This window comes from Toxoplasma gondii, chromosome V, assembly GCF_000006565.2.
Source record: "Toxoplasma gondii ME49 chromosome V, whole genome shotgun sequence".
Taxonomy (NCBI): Eukaryota; Apicomplexa; class Conoidasida; order Eucoccidiorida; family Sarcocystidae; genus Toxoplasma; species Toxoplasma gondii.
The window spans coordinates 1,311,274-1,323,669 of record NC_031472.1 but is presented as its reverse complement, the minus strand read 5'-3'; the positions used below and the strand labels follow the sequence as shown (position 1 = coordinate 1,323,669).

General features: G+C 47.8%; 1 protein-coding gene across 1 annotated transcript; it reads left to right on the top strand.

Annotated features, from left to right (window-relative positions):
- The first annotated feature begins 1,595 nt into the window (after positions 1 to 1,595).
- TGME49_213780 (radical SAM domain-containing protein) lies at positions 1,596 to 10,166 on the top strand. Its single transcript, XM_018779622.1, has 10 exons — positions 1,596 to 2,583; positions 3,205 to 3,306; positions 3,812 to 3,877; positions 4,657 to 4,805; positions 5,897 to 5,966; positions 6,464 to 6,541; positions 7,222 to 7,303; positions 8,202 to 8,577; positions 9,305 to 9,501; positions 10,059 to 10,166. Exons 1-10 carry the CDS (start codon positions 1,870 to 1,872, stop codon positions 10,118 to 10,120), a joined length of 1,896 nt encoding a protein of 631 aa, XP_018637906.1. The 5' UTR covers positions 1,596 to 1,869; the 3' UTR covers positions 10,121 to 10,166.
- The last annotated feature ends 2,230 nt before the right edge of the window (positions 10,167 to 12,396 follow it).

Here is a 12,396-nt window from a genome sequence, read left to right as displayed (position 1 = left end):
ACTGAGGAGAGTCCGCGAGACTTGCGGTCGCAACGAAAAGCAGTTCCTGCTGCCACCAGTGGAACAATTGTAGTCAGACACGGTACGTTCAACACGGCCCGCAATTGTGAAAGTCTCTGCTCGGACTCCGTGGAAAAAAAGCCAAGGTAGAAGCCTGCCGTGGACAGTTGTGCCGTCTAGCTGTCAAGGGCGTCGGTCTCCAGGTGACATTTTTCGAAACAATAATTGTGAGGGGTCCCTAGGAGACCTGCCGAGTCTTGACACTCACCCTGAGACACATTTCGAACGTGAGATTCCGATTTCCAGCTATGGCAAGAGGTAACTCGAGATCCCCTCCGCGTCCACGGACAGAAGCTAGACGTTTGCGCAGAAATCTGGAACTTCCGCTTTGAAAGCGAGTCACACCTCCACAGCCGACACTCGGGCGCCCGAGACACTCTGTTTTCAGTGGCAGTTCTTCGCGAACTCGGAACACCGCCCTTTTCACGTGGGCAGTCCACTTCACTCTCCCGAGCAGAAAAGTATTGACGAACCAAGGATCACCACAAGTTCACATGCACTGAATTTGTCAGCGCCGTCAATTCTCTGCAGTAGAGCAGCAGTCGGCGTCCACTACAGCGAAAATGTCGACGACTACGTGTCGTTTCGTTGTTTCTATCGCTTCTACTGCGGACGCACAACGGACAGTTTCTGCAGAGGGCTTCTTTGCTTCCAGAAGTCTTCCGCTGCATTCCCCAGACAACGCTTGTGAAGAGTCGTGAAGGAAAGGTATCAAAACGGGTCTTCAGACACACAGAGGACAGACCTCGGCAGCAAAAGCTTTCTCTTGCACTGAAGAGGCGTCTCTGCGTTGTACTTCCCCGGTCTCGAAAAGACAGTGCAGCAGCTGCGAAGTTCAGGAGCAATAAAGGACACAGAATGCCGCTCTTCTTGACCAAGACGCGCTAGAGATTGCCTCTTGGGCAGAGGAATAGCACGACCTACACCAGCAAGTATCACAAATATACGCGACAGACTGCAGTGTCCTCTTTGAGTCGGGAAAACTCTGATTCTCTGTTTTTAAAGCTCTTGGCTTGGCGCCTGAAAATACTCTTCTTGTCTGAGATCCCATCAGAGACATCTTCCCGGTATTGTCGAGGCATCTTTCAAAAATCCGCAAACATCTCTTCTGAGATTCAAAGGCCCCGGTCTGCCGTGGTGCCTGCGTCCTTTGAAAACTCGAGGCACTTTCAGCTGGCAGAAAAGTTTTCGTCTTGACGTTCCGTCAGCTCGATGTGTTGTTTACGGCGGTCGTGGGGGGCAGGAGGCGACACAGAGGCCAGGCCGCTCTTTCGAATGAGAGACAGAAGAGGAAAGGTAGACAGTGGACACAAACACAGAGACAACGCACCGCGAGAAACCGGAAAGACTAATCCCCGAGCGTGAGTCCATCCTCCCCTTTTTCCGTTCCGTTCCCATTTCTGCATTGGCTTCGACGCGAGGTGTTTCTCTCCAAAAAATGCGAGGTCGTTCGTGACCTCTGATCTTCGAGTTCGGTGCCTTCTCCTCGCTGCGTTTCCGTCTCCACTTCTTTCGGCACCTCTTGTGTGCATCTCACAACTGGAGTCTGTCCGTATCGTACCCGCGTTCTCTCGATTAGTTGTTCGTCCAGCGGTTTCCAGTCCGACGAAAAAGACTCTTCTGAATGTCAAGAAACTTTACGAAATTGCTAGTCGCAGTTCGAGAGTTCAGATCGTCTCGCATGGTGCCGCGGTTGCACACCACACTTCCGTTCTTTCCACTTGTGAAACTCTCTTTCGTCGACACTCTGCAAAAAACCAGATTCCGGCGTCGCCGCAAACGAGACAGCTGCGACTTGCGCCTCGGAACATGGTTCCCGGATTCTGGAAAGAAACTTCAGACACGGCTGGAATTTCGTTTTTCTCTTTTTCTTCCTTCGTAGCGCAGATCGACATGTCTTCCTTCGTCTTCTCTCGACCAGCCGTTTCTCGGCCGCAGTGCCTTCTCTCTCGGTTCTCTTCGTGTTCGTCCTTTGCATCACTCGCGTCTTCTGCAGGTCGCTTGAATCAACGTTCTTCTTTTTCGTCTTCTTTGTCTTCCCCATTTCCGTTTTCTTTCGCCAAGTTCTCTACTCATTTGCCTGCGATTGTGCGTGTGCCACCTTGGCGCCTGTTTCCCCGTTTTCCACCTCCTGCAAATCTTCACTTCGCTTGTCCAGACACTTCCAGTCGGCCCTCTTCCTCCCCAGCTTCCTCTTCTTCTCCTGTTTGTCCTTCTTGTCCTTCTTCGTCTCCCTCATCTTCGTCCTGCTGTCATGGCGCCAGTGCCTCGCCTTCGCCCCTGCGTCTTCCTCGTTCTCTTCCTTCATTCTTCGCCTCTCAGGGGAGACAGCAAGGCCCTCAGAGGCCGCTGAACGGCTGTGGGGAACTTAGTGAAGCCTTGAGTGTAGAAGGCAGAAATCGAAAAGATGGGGAACTGCTTGTCAATCCGCCAGCGTTGCTGTCTCCCTTAACAGATACTTTTGGACGACACCACACGTATCTGCGAATTTCTCTAACGGAGAAGTGCAACATGAACTGTGTGGTATGTCTTTGCATTTGAGTTCTTGTCCTCTCCGCGAATTTGTCTCTTTTTTCCATGCGCATCCTGATCGCGTCTCTGTGGGCGATGACTTGTTGCGTTCACCTCAAAAGTATCCAGGTATTTCTCCCTCGTTGATGTTTCAGCCGTTCTGCCCGTGGTCTCTAGGTCTGTTAGAATTCAGCACCTCGTCACACTCACCCCGATCCACGCATCTTTTCTCCCGAAGCAGTTTTGCCTCTTTTGTTTCGTTTCCTCTCCTTCCTGCTCCTTGCTTTCTGTTTACTTTTTATCCTTTGCCTTCTGTCCCCTGCCTCCATATCGCCTCTCCTTCCTGTTCTCTTTGGCTCCTTTCGCTTTTCGTCTTTCCCGCCGTCGCTTGTCTTCCGTGCTTCCCCCGCCATTTGTATATTTTGCGCCGTTTATTTCGCTTGCTCACTCTCGCGACTTGTGCCCTTTTGATCTCTGATCTCTGCGTGCTCGGCGTATGCGCTCTTTCCTCACGCGCTGTCTCCTTCGCTTCTTTCTCTGCCTGGTCTGTGCTGCGTTCCCTTTTTCTGTTTTTTATCAACAGAAGTTGTCCACGCGTTATCGCTTTCTCCCTTCCCTGTACATTTGCTTCAGTACTGTTCACCTTGCGGAAGTCGGGGGCAGCATTCTGGAAACGCGAAGTCGCTTTCTGTCGATTCTGTAGAGAGGTCGAATGCCGTTCTCTCCACCGACGAGGCAAGGAAGAAGAATTTCGACACCCAGAGCATGCATTTAATGGACCCGCGAAGACAAACGCACACAACACACTCTCATCACTCTTTCGACGGTCTCTTTTCTTTTTTCCCCTGACACACAGCAGACAGAAATGGTCGCTCGATCACCACATGTCACCCTGTTCAAAAAGCAGTGCATCTCTGCTCAATCGCAGGCAGATCGTGTCTCCTTTCGTTTTCCGCCTTTGTTAGTCCAGGCCTCGTTCAAGTGTACACATGGATTTTCACATTCAGAGAGTCCCGCAGCATTCGCAGATGAATTTGTCACACGGTTATGCACTTCTTTCTGGCCAAATGCCTCGACATGTTCAGGTGCTCCGATTTCCCTCCACACAAGTGACTAGGCAAGGACCTTTAGACTGGAATTCACAATTACATAAGCGGCTCTCTACGCGCCTCTCCTTACGAAAATGCAGACGCTTCGACCACCTGCTTCCACTTGGTTTGTCCACTTTTTTTCTGCTCAGATCATTCGTGTGGCGTCGGTCTTCCTGGAGTGTGGTGGAAGGAAGATTCGTCTGACCGGCGGGGAGGTAAGGAAAGATCTTCAGAGACTCTCTGTCTCGAGTGAATTCTTCGACTTTACTTTCCGATGGCAGACAGCGTTGTTCTTCGACATTGTCTCGCTTGAGGATGCAACCTTTGCTACCCCCTGGAGCCTCTAAATGCCTGGACTCAGTCGAGAGTTCGGGAAACAGGCCTTCAAGGAATAGTCGCGGTATCTGTACTTTCCGGGTCGCCACGTCTGTTTTTAAATGTAAGAAAAGGGAGTGTAGAACGACGAAAATTCATCGTATGCATGGCAGCACAATCTATAACAAACACAGAGTCGCGTCGTGTGTGTCCGATCAATTGGCCTCGTAGCCCCACAAAGCAAGAAGTCCGCCTTCTCGGGAGTTTGGTCCGTTCGCTTGGTGCCTCAACATGCTGTTCAGCTGACAAGAGGGAGAAACCGTTTTAAGATTCGTTTCCAGAGGTGCATTTCCGAAGAGGCTCTCGATCTTCAGTCCGAGCCGACATGCGTGGGGAGAGGCGAGCTCCAACACATTCAGAGATCTACCGAATTCCTTTGTAAACCTCTGCGAAAAAGGGATCGTTGAAGAATTCAGGGGATGGACGAAACTCGAAATCTTGAGCAGACCTCGAAATTCGCGAAGGGTTAGGTGAATCTTCTTTTTCAGCAAAGACGACTGAGTTGCCGGTGTGTTTCCGGTTCTCCCTCTTTCGTCTGTGACGCGATTCCTCGAGTTTCTCGAGCTCTCTCTCTGCTTGCATCCACTTTTCTGCTCGTGCAACATTGCTGGCTTTTCAGCCGACCATTCGGAAAGACTTCTCTGCTCTGCTGACTCGCGTCGGAGCGCTGCCGAACCTAGAGACCTTCGCCGTCACCACGAACGGCGTTCGCCTTCTGCGGTGGCTTCCAGAATTCAAGCTGGCGAGAGTAAATGCAGTCAACGTCAGGTAAGAAAACGAGCTGGGCCTGTGAAGCAGTGAGAGACAGGGCGGCGTCGCCTAGACCACACAGCGCATGCGGGAAGCGAGCACGCAGAGAGAGAGAGAAGGAAACGGAAAGAGAAATCCTGAGGGTCCGGGGATAAGTAAGGTGTAGCTGTGGTGGGCAGTTGTGGAGAAGAAAGGAAGTAAGAATTGTATTTTTCAGACAAGAAAGAAGTCTGAGACCCGAAGGGGACATAAACAAGTAGAGAAATAAAATTTTCTCTTCGTTTTGCAAAGTACCTGAAGCAACTCAGATGGACCTCCTTGTAAATAACATGCATTTCAGTTTCTCATGCATATACTCATACATATGCGTACTTGTTTTTCAATATTCGGATTAACGCGTCTATGCATAGATGCCGGCATTTGCTGCTGCAGTCGAGTGTGTGTTCAGACGGATTCTTTGCCTGCATCTCTGCCTATTTGTTTAAGCATTTCATTTGCCGCTGACTGAAAATGTCTGCTAGCGTTGACACGTTCGTATGCGCGTGACGACTCTGTCTCCGCGTATTGGACTCTCCTCTCTGGAGACAAGTCTGCTGCACTTACGGTTTCACATTCAAATACCAAGTATCCTATGTACTTATCCACAGACCAGGAAATGTACCTTCAAGTTTATCTCAGTATCTACTAATCTATATATGCAAAATTTTTGTAGCCATCCTCACAAAGAGATTGACCTCTTTACTTTTTCACATCGCGATATCCCTCCAAGTCTCACTCTCCCCATATACATGTATGTATAAGTATATACATCGATCCTTTTTCTTTGCATCAACTTCTGTATCTGTTTTTGATACAAATATTTATTTCTGACTCTGTATGTCGCGTTTTACCTTCGTATGATATTTTCCTGTGTGTCGGGGTACGCGGCAGCGCATCGTTTTCCATCTACCGACAGGGGTGCGAATTTCTCGTTTTTTAGTGAGACTTTGCCTTTGCGAGTGTGAAATCCTTCGGGTGCTGTTATGCCACGCGCACACTTGCCTTTCTTGATTCGTTGTTTCGTTTCTCTCCCCTTCTCTCCCCATGACTCTTCCGTTTTTTCTTCGCAGTCTCGACAGCTTGGACCCGTCGCGCTATCGAGCGATCACTGGAGTCAACGCTTTTCATCGCGTCTGGGAGGTAACCTGAATTTCTCGGTCCTATGGATTTCCTCTTCTTTCCTTTCTGCCACCACAGCCTCCCATTCGCTCCCTCTCGAATGGCGAGTTTGCGCTCTCCAGTCGCTCACTCTTTTTTCCAGTCGTTTGTTTTTTCCTCTTCTTCTCTTTGCTCTCGCATCTGTCGTGATGCGTTCTTCTTATTCGCGATCCGTCTGTCACCGCGTATCGTTCCTAGGAGCTTGGCCGCCTTTTTGCCTCTTCTGACATTCCTGATTGTGACTATGGATACGGTATGCAGGAACCGCCTTGCCGTGGCTGTCGACTGGATCGGTGACCGTCAGACACACTCTCAGAGTTGCCGCGCCTTTTCTGTGGTTCACATTTATCTCTCGCCGTTTGTGTGGTATTCGACGTTCTTCTAATTTCCACCTCTGTGCAACGTTTGCTACGACTCCAATCGCGGCCAGTTCACCATTGCTCTCTCCGCCTCGTTTCTTGTGGCTTTCTTCGGCGCAGGGCATTATGCAGTTGATCGCAGAAGACTTCTGCCTCGTGAAACTCAACGTCGTTCTGCTTCGGCGAGTGAACGTAGACGTGAGCAAACGCAGGACGTAGCGCACGCAGAGCCACAAGCCGCGGCACAGACCCACAAAACAGAAATGGGGAGAAAAGGCCGAGGGCGAGCGCAAAAAAGGAAAGCGAAAAGAGAGGCAGTGAACGGGGATAGATGACGGCAGCAGAAAGGAGAAGCAGAAAGGAGATCAAAGAGGAAATGGAGACGGACATCGGAAGTAGACATCACAGAAACAGTCACGGAAGCGACACTGGGAACAAAGGCCGGATACCGTCAGGAGAAACAGGAAAGAAAAGCAGAAACCTGAATTGCCAGCACACGCAAATAAAACGCGTGGCGACAGTAGACAAGAGACACCGAAGCAGAGAGGAGAGGTGGATGCATGAAAATGAGATGAAGAAGAAAGTAGCTGAAAAGAGGCAAGTGGCAGGGAACGCTGACGAGGAAAAGATTCAGGCCCGACACCGTAAATCCTGGAAAGTGGATGACGACGGGAGCGGGTGCGCAGAGGCGGAAATTTGACTTCCGACGAAGAATGGAGATTTTGAACGAGATCATCTTGGAGAGATGAAAAATCAAAAGAAACTAGATGAGCTTCCGGCACAGGAAAGAGAAAAAGAGAAACGGAGAGACTCGCCCGTTAGTAATTTCTTCCAGCACAAGAAACGGAATGAGAGAATTGCGTTTTTTCTGTGGACAGGAAGTCGACGCATTTGCGGCACTCACGCGAGACCTGCCCATCCACGTTCGGTTCATCGAGTTCATGCCTTTTCAAGGAAATCGTGAGCAAGCAAAGTCCGTGGAGTTTTTCTCCAATCTAGAAAAAATCAAAGCAAAATCATATGTAATTACGTGTGTAATGCGACTTATAGATTTAGCGGAGTCCATCACTCTCCCTCTCGAGCGGACTCATCCCAGATGGGTCTAAGGCGTTTCCGCCGCGCGTCTTAGATTGACACACTTTTGCCTTGGCGTCCTCTCTAGACAAAATGTAGGTCGACCGTGTACTCTTCCTCTCCATCGATGCGGCGTCCCTCTTCTCTCTCGACAGAAAGCACAGAACGCTGCAGGGGGGAAGCGAACCGCGAGACGGTGGTCTGCAGAAACGGCGCTTTGTTGCAGACGAAAAGAAATCGCCAAGACAGAGCTGTCTAGCAATCCATGGCCATGCATAGACGCTTGGCAGGAGACTACCACGTAGAGAAACCTGTTGACACACCGCCATGCTGAGGCCTTCCCGAAGGTGCATACATCAGGTCGAAATCCCTCGAATCGAAACCTTGACCTAGGGGGCAGATGCGCGTCAATGGAGATCACGTGCGAGTTTACGCGAAAGCAGAACAAAAATGGTTTCCGAAACCAGCAAGGGTGAAACAAACGCTTGTCAGTGTCTAGCACCCTGGAAACACTCTGTATCACAGCTCCTAGCACAAGGAACCGAACAAAATCGAGCCTCCCAATCCCCCATGAGGCACTCTAGACCATCGCTTTGTTCTCCACTCCTCGGAACACCGTTCGCCTCACGCGCCTCTCGCCAGCGCGTCTTTACGCAAAGAGCAGAGTCGTTCTCTCCGATGAAGGGTCTCGCGCTCGGATAGGAAAGGAAGCACGGAAACGACCATTCAAAGTCCGTTGAATGATTTAGACTGTCCTTCTGGCCTGTCGCCTTTATCTCTCCAGGGTGGAGTCACGAGGCTGTTGTGACAAAGCAGGAGATACTCGAGCGTCTTCGCCACAAGTATCCAGGAATTCACCCTGTGGAAAGTAAAACAAGAGGACGCATGCAGAACTCGCAAGCAGACGGCGTGCACAGGCACCGCAGAGACACGAGAAGAGGCCAGGCAGCAGAAGGCAAGAACGAGGGAGAAGGCGACGGAGCGAAAAAGGGAAGTTCCTGCAACTCTGAAGAGACAGAAGACTGGAAGATAGACGAAAAAGGGCAACGAGGCGAAGAAGGGCAAAGTGCGTCCCTGTTCGTCATTCCTGGACATGCGGGATGCATTGGCATTATCTCTGCCTTGACCGATTCCTTCTGTGCCTCTTGCAATCGCATAAGGTAAATTCAAGGCAACGTACGAGCGTGGAGACACCCCACACGCGTTCTTCTGGGATAACGTCCAAAGCCCACAACAGAAGAAATAAAAATATCTCTTGTTCCGTTCCTCCACAGCGACGTCAACAGAATCTGACGCCTCTATATCTACACACATTTACGTATACAGTATGCACGTATTTATACAGTTATAGTATCTAAATAAAACATGGACACACGCCTGTCTCTCTATAGGAATACATGCATTTATGTAAATGCATAAACAACCCTATGCAGAGACGTAGCCATAACCTATAGGAATACATGCGTTTATGTAAATGCATAAACAACCCTATGCAGAGACGTAGCCATAAGTATCCCAACACATAAGCATATGCATGCCTGTCACCAAATTAGTATGCATATTTATGTAATGACATAAACAAGTCTATGTAAGTAGAGGGACGTAGACCCAGATACCTATATGTACATATATATATATATATATATATGAACATATCTCTTATAACGATGTGCATATATATCTAATTAGATGAACGACTACGTGAAGAAGCGTGGACGTTTGTATTTAAGAAGGTGTGTGTATCCACTTGTACGTCGACTCGTGTGGACATCTACAAGTAGGTGTGTGCATCAGCATCTGTGCTTTACGTTCGTCAGCTGAAAGACCAATGCGTCTTCAGGTCTCAAAAGGACTTGCTGCGTTTCCGGGTGTCCGTGTGCCTCGCAGATTGACCGCGGATGGGCAGCTGAAAAATTGTCTTTTCTCTCCGTCGGAATTCACTCTTCTTCCTGCTCTCCGATCTGCTTCCTCCTCTTCTACGCCTCACTCTTCTTCTGCTTTGCCTTGTCCTCGCGGACAGGAGAGTGAGAGAATAAAACAAACGTTTGCTTCAGCGCTTGGCGCAAAGAAGGCGTCTCACGGAGGTGAGTTTGCAACGTGTAACGAACCGATATGTCAGCGTTATGCATGCAGAAAATTGCTCTCCTCATCGGCTGAAAATACCTTCTGCACAAGACGAATATGCAAAAAACCTGAGGATGCATCTAAATCCATTACTGTCGACAAAATGAAAACACTCACACTAATGAAGATATAAATTATCATATATATATATATATATATATATATACATATTCAGACAAGGACAGACACACGTACGGATACACATTCATATATCGAAGGCGCACAAGGATCTACACCTGGGTGCATGTATATCTATTCAAAAATAATATACATATATATATATATATATATATATATATATATATATATATATATATATGTACATGAACACACACGTCAGAGATTTTGCGTCTCCTCTTGTTACTCTTCTCTTCCGATCCTTCGTTTTCTGCCTCACATCTCTTGTCATCGCTATAATCGCCGCGGGGCATCCTCGAACATGGCGTTGCATGCAAAGGCAGCTTCCCTCACTTCTTTGGCGAATTAGTCAGCCGGCGCGTTGCCTCTTTGTTTTCAGGAATAATGAACATCGCAACACAAGCGCACAGGAACAGACCTATGATTCGGATCGGAGGATAAAAAGTGCAACCGTATATTCGTGTGCAGATGCATACACACGTAAATACATGATTGTGGAAATAAATATGAACAAATATGTATATACATGCATATATATATATATATACATATATGTATATATGTATTATATATATATATCGACAACACATATATATAATTAGTCATCGGCAGATATGTTTGAATACGCGAATATGTATTTGAATATAAAGAACGAGAGCGAAAAACTGTTATAGAATACATGTGGACATATATATATATATATATATATATACAAAATTGTATGTACGTCATCTTTTGCAGTTTTCAGTGTAATACACGAATAATAATTCGTACAATTAAAGATAAATATACATATATATGGGGTTTTTCAAGATCGGTTTGCAGTGTGCATGGGTATTTGTCTGATTCGTTATGCTGGGCTGCTTTTGTTTGTGAGTTCATTTCCGATCCTGAAGCTCGCCTGCATGTATTCCAGATTCCGACATCGTCGCATGCAGTGGCCTCCATTTTTTCAATGCAGCTTTTCCGACCTCTCAACGTATCAGTCGCTATTTGCGGACTGACCTCAAGCGGCAAGTATCCTCTCTCGTAACTGTGAAGAACTTCTGAAAATGTCTGCTTTCGAAGCGACCCGTTGCTGGGGCAACGCAGTCACGGTTGACAATCGGACAACGCAACTGCGAAAGGAAATATCCAAAGTGTGACACAGTGTACATGTGAGGCGTACGCAGCGAGGGAACTGGAGATTGCAGATTGCATGCATAGAAAGAGCTGTTGTTGAGTGCATACATAGAAAGAACTTTAGCGTGCATGCAGAGACAGCAACACTGTAGCTGATGGATGTGGAAACTCGAGATTTTCGCGTTTCTTCTTTTCGTTCTCTCTCGCTCGAGACAGTGCCACAACGCGCGAGTCTTTGGGATTGAAGTTTGGGTGCCCTGCCCGGAGGATCTGTTCTCGGACGAACGCGAGAAGAAGATAGAAGAAGTCGAGGGAAAAGCCGAACCGCATAAATTCGAGAATGACGAAGGAAACGAATAAGAACGGACAGACGCAGTCATCAGGGAAGCCGTCCTCCAGCCGATCAAGTTCTTTGACTGAAGGTTTCTTGCGTTCCGTACAGTTGTAGGTAAAAGTCGCGTTAGCGACTTAGACCAGCGTTCGACCCACTTTGTGATTCATGCCATACAGGAAACTTCTTTGATACCAGGCTGGTCCAACCAGTCAAAGTCTCGCCAGGACCAAGAGGAGTTCTCATCACCTTCTGCGGTGTCAAGAGGAGTTCCATCCAAAGCCAGTCGTTCGTTTCTACTCATGCCATCAACATGCCAATGGAATATCCAAAACTATGGAACTTCATTGATTAGCATAGCAACATAGAAGACTAGTACTATATGCGCCTGAAGACAGAGAATCAAAGGAACGGCGAGAGACAAGACGAACGAAGAAAAGGGACAACTGATTTTAAAACTACCATTTCGAAGCGACACAGTTCAGCCAGCATGCATCCATTTGCGGGTTCCCGCGTTATAGAACCTTTTCAGATGGACGCACATCGGCAAACGCGAGCAGGCCTTGCCCGGGCATGTCAGCGGAGACACAGGAAACTTGGTCTTGATCCCTGCTACAACGGAGACATGCTAGACCTATGTATCTTTCTATCTACCTCTAGGTATCTGTGTATCTATCTCCATATCTGTCTATGTAGATATCTAGATATAGCAGCACTTGTAAACAAGCCGTACGTGTAACTACAACTACGGGTGTATACGTCCATAGTTGTATTTACACTGCTCTAGATATATAGTCATAGAAATGCGGTTATGTTAATATCCATATAGCTGTATGAATGCGTATATACATATATATATATATATATATATATATATGTATACATACATGTAGATGTATATATTGCGTATGCCGATCTTTAAGTGCGCGTGTATCTGTAGAGAACAGATGCATACTTTTCGAAGTGCATATTTACAAATGCGCGTAGCTTTGTTGATTTGTTTGCATGCACAAGCCGAAGCTGGTGTTCCTAAAGAAAACGTGGAATGACCATTTCGCATGTAAGTTATCCTTCAGGTACACAGTAGGAATGTCCTAGAGGCGGGAGCGGCTCACGAGAATCCCTGCTGCACTCATTGGGGTTGTGCAGTCTTCGACCGAGGGAAAACTGGCCGTTTTGTGGCGCAGTTTTCATGAAAAAACGGTAGAATATTCTCACAAGCAGTAAGCGTCTTTCAGTCGCATTTCCATCACCCACAATTACA

Bases quoted from the DNA above. Each gene is read 5' to 3' on its own strand.
- TGME49_213780 (XM_018779622.1), top strand. From the start codon at position 1,870: ATGGTTCCCGGATTCTGGAAAGAAACTTCAGACACGGCTGGAATTTCG. The intron at 2,584-3,204 runs GTATGTCTTTGC...CATTTGCTTCAG, and splicing joins AGTGCAACATGAACTGTGTG to TACTGTTCACCTTGCGGAAG. The intron at 8,578-9,304 runs GTAAATTCAAGG...TGTGCCTCGCAG, and splicing joins GCCTCTTGCAATCGCATAAG to ATTGACCGCGGATGGGCAGC.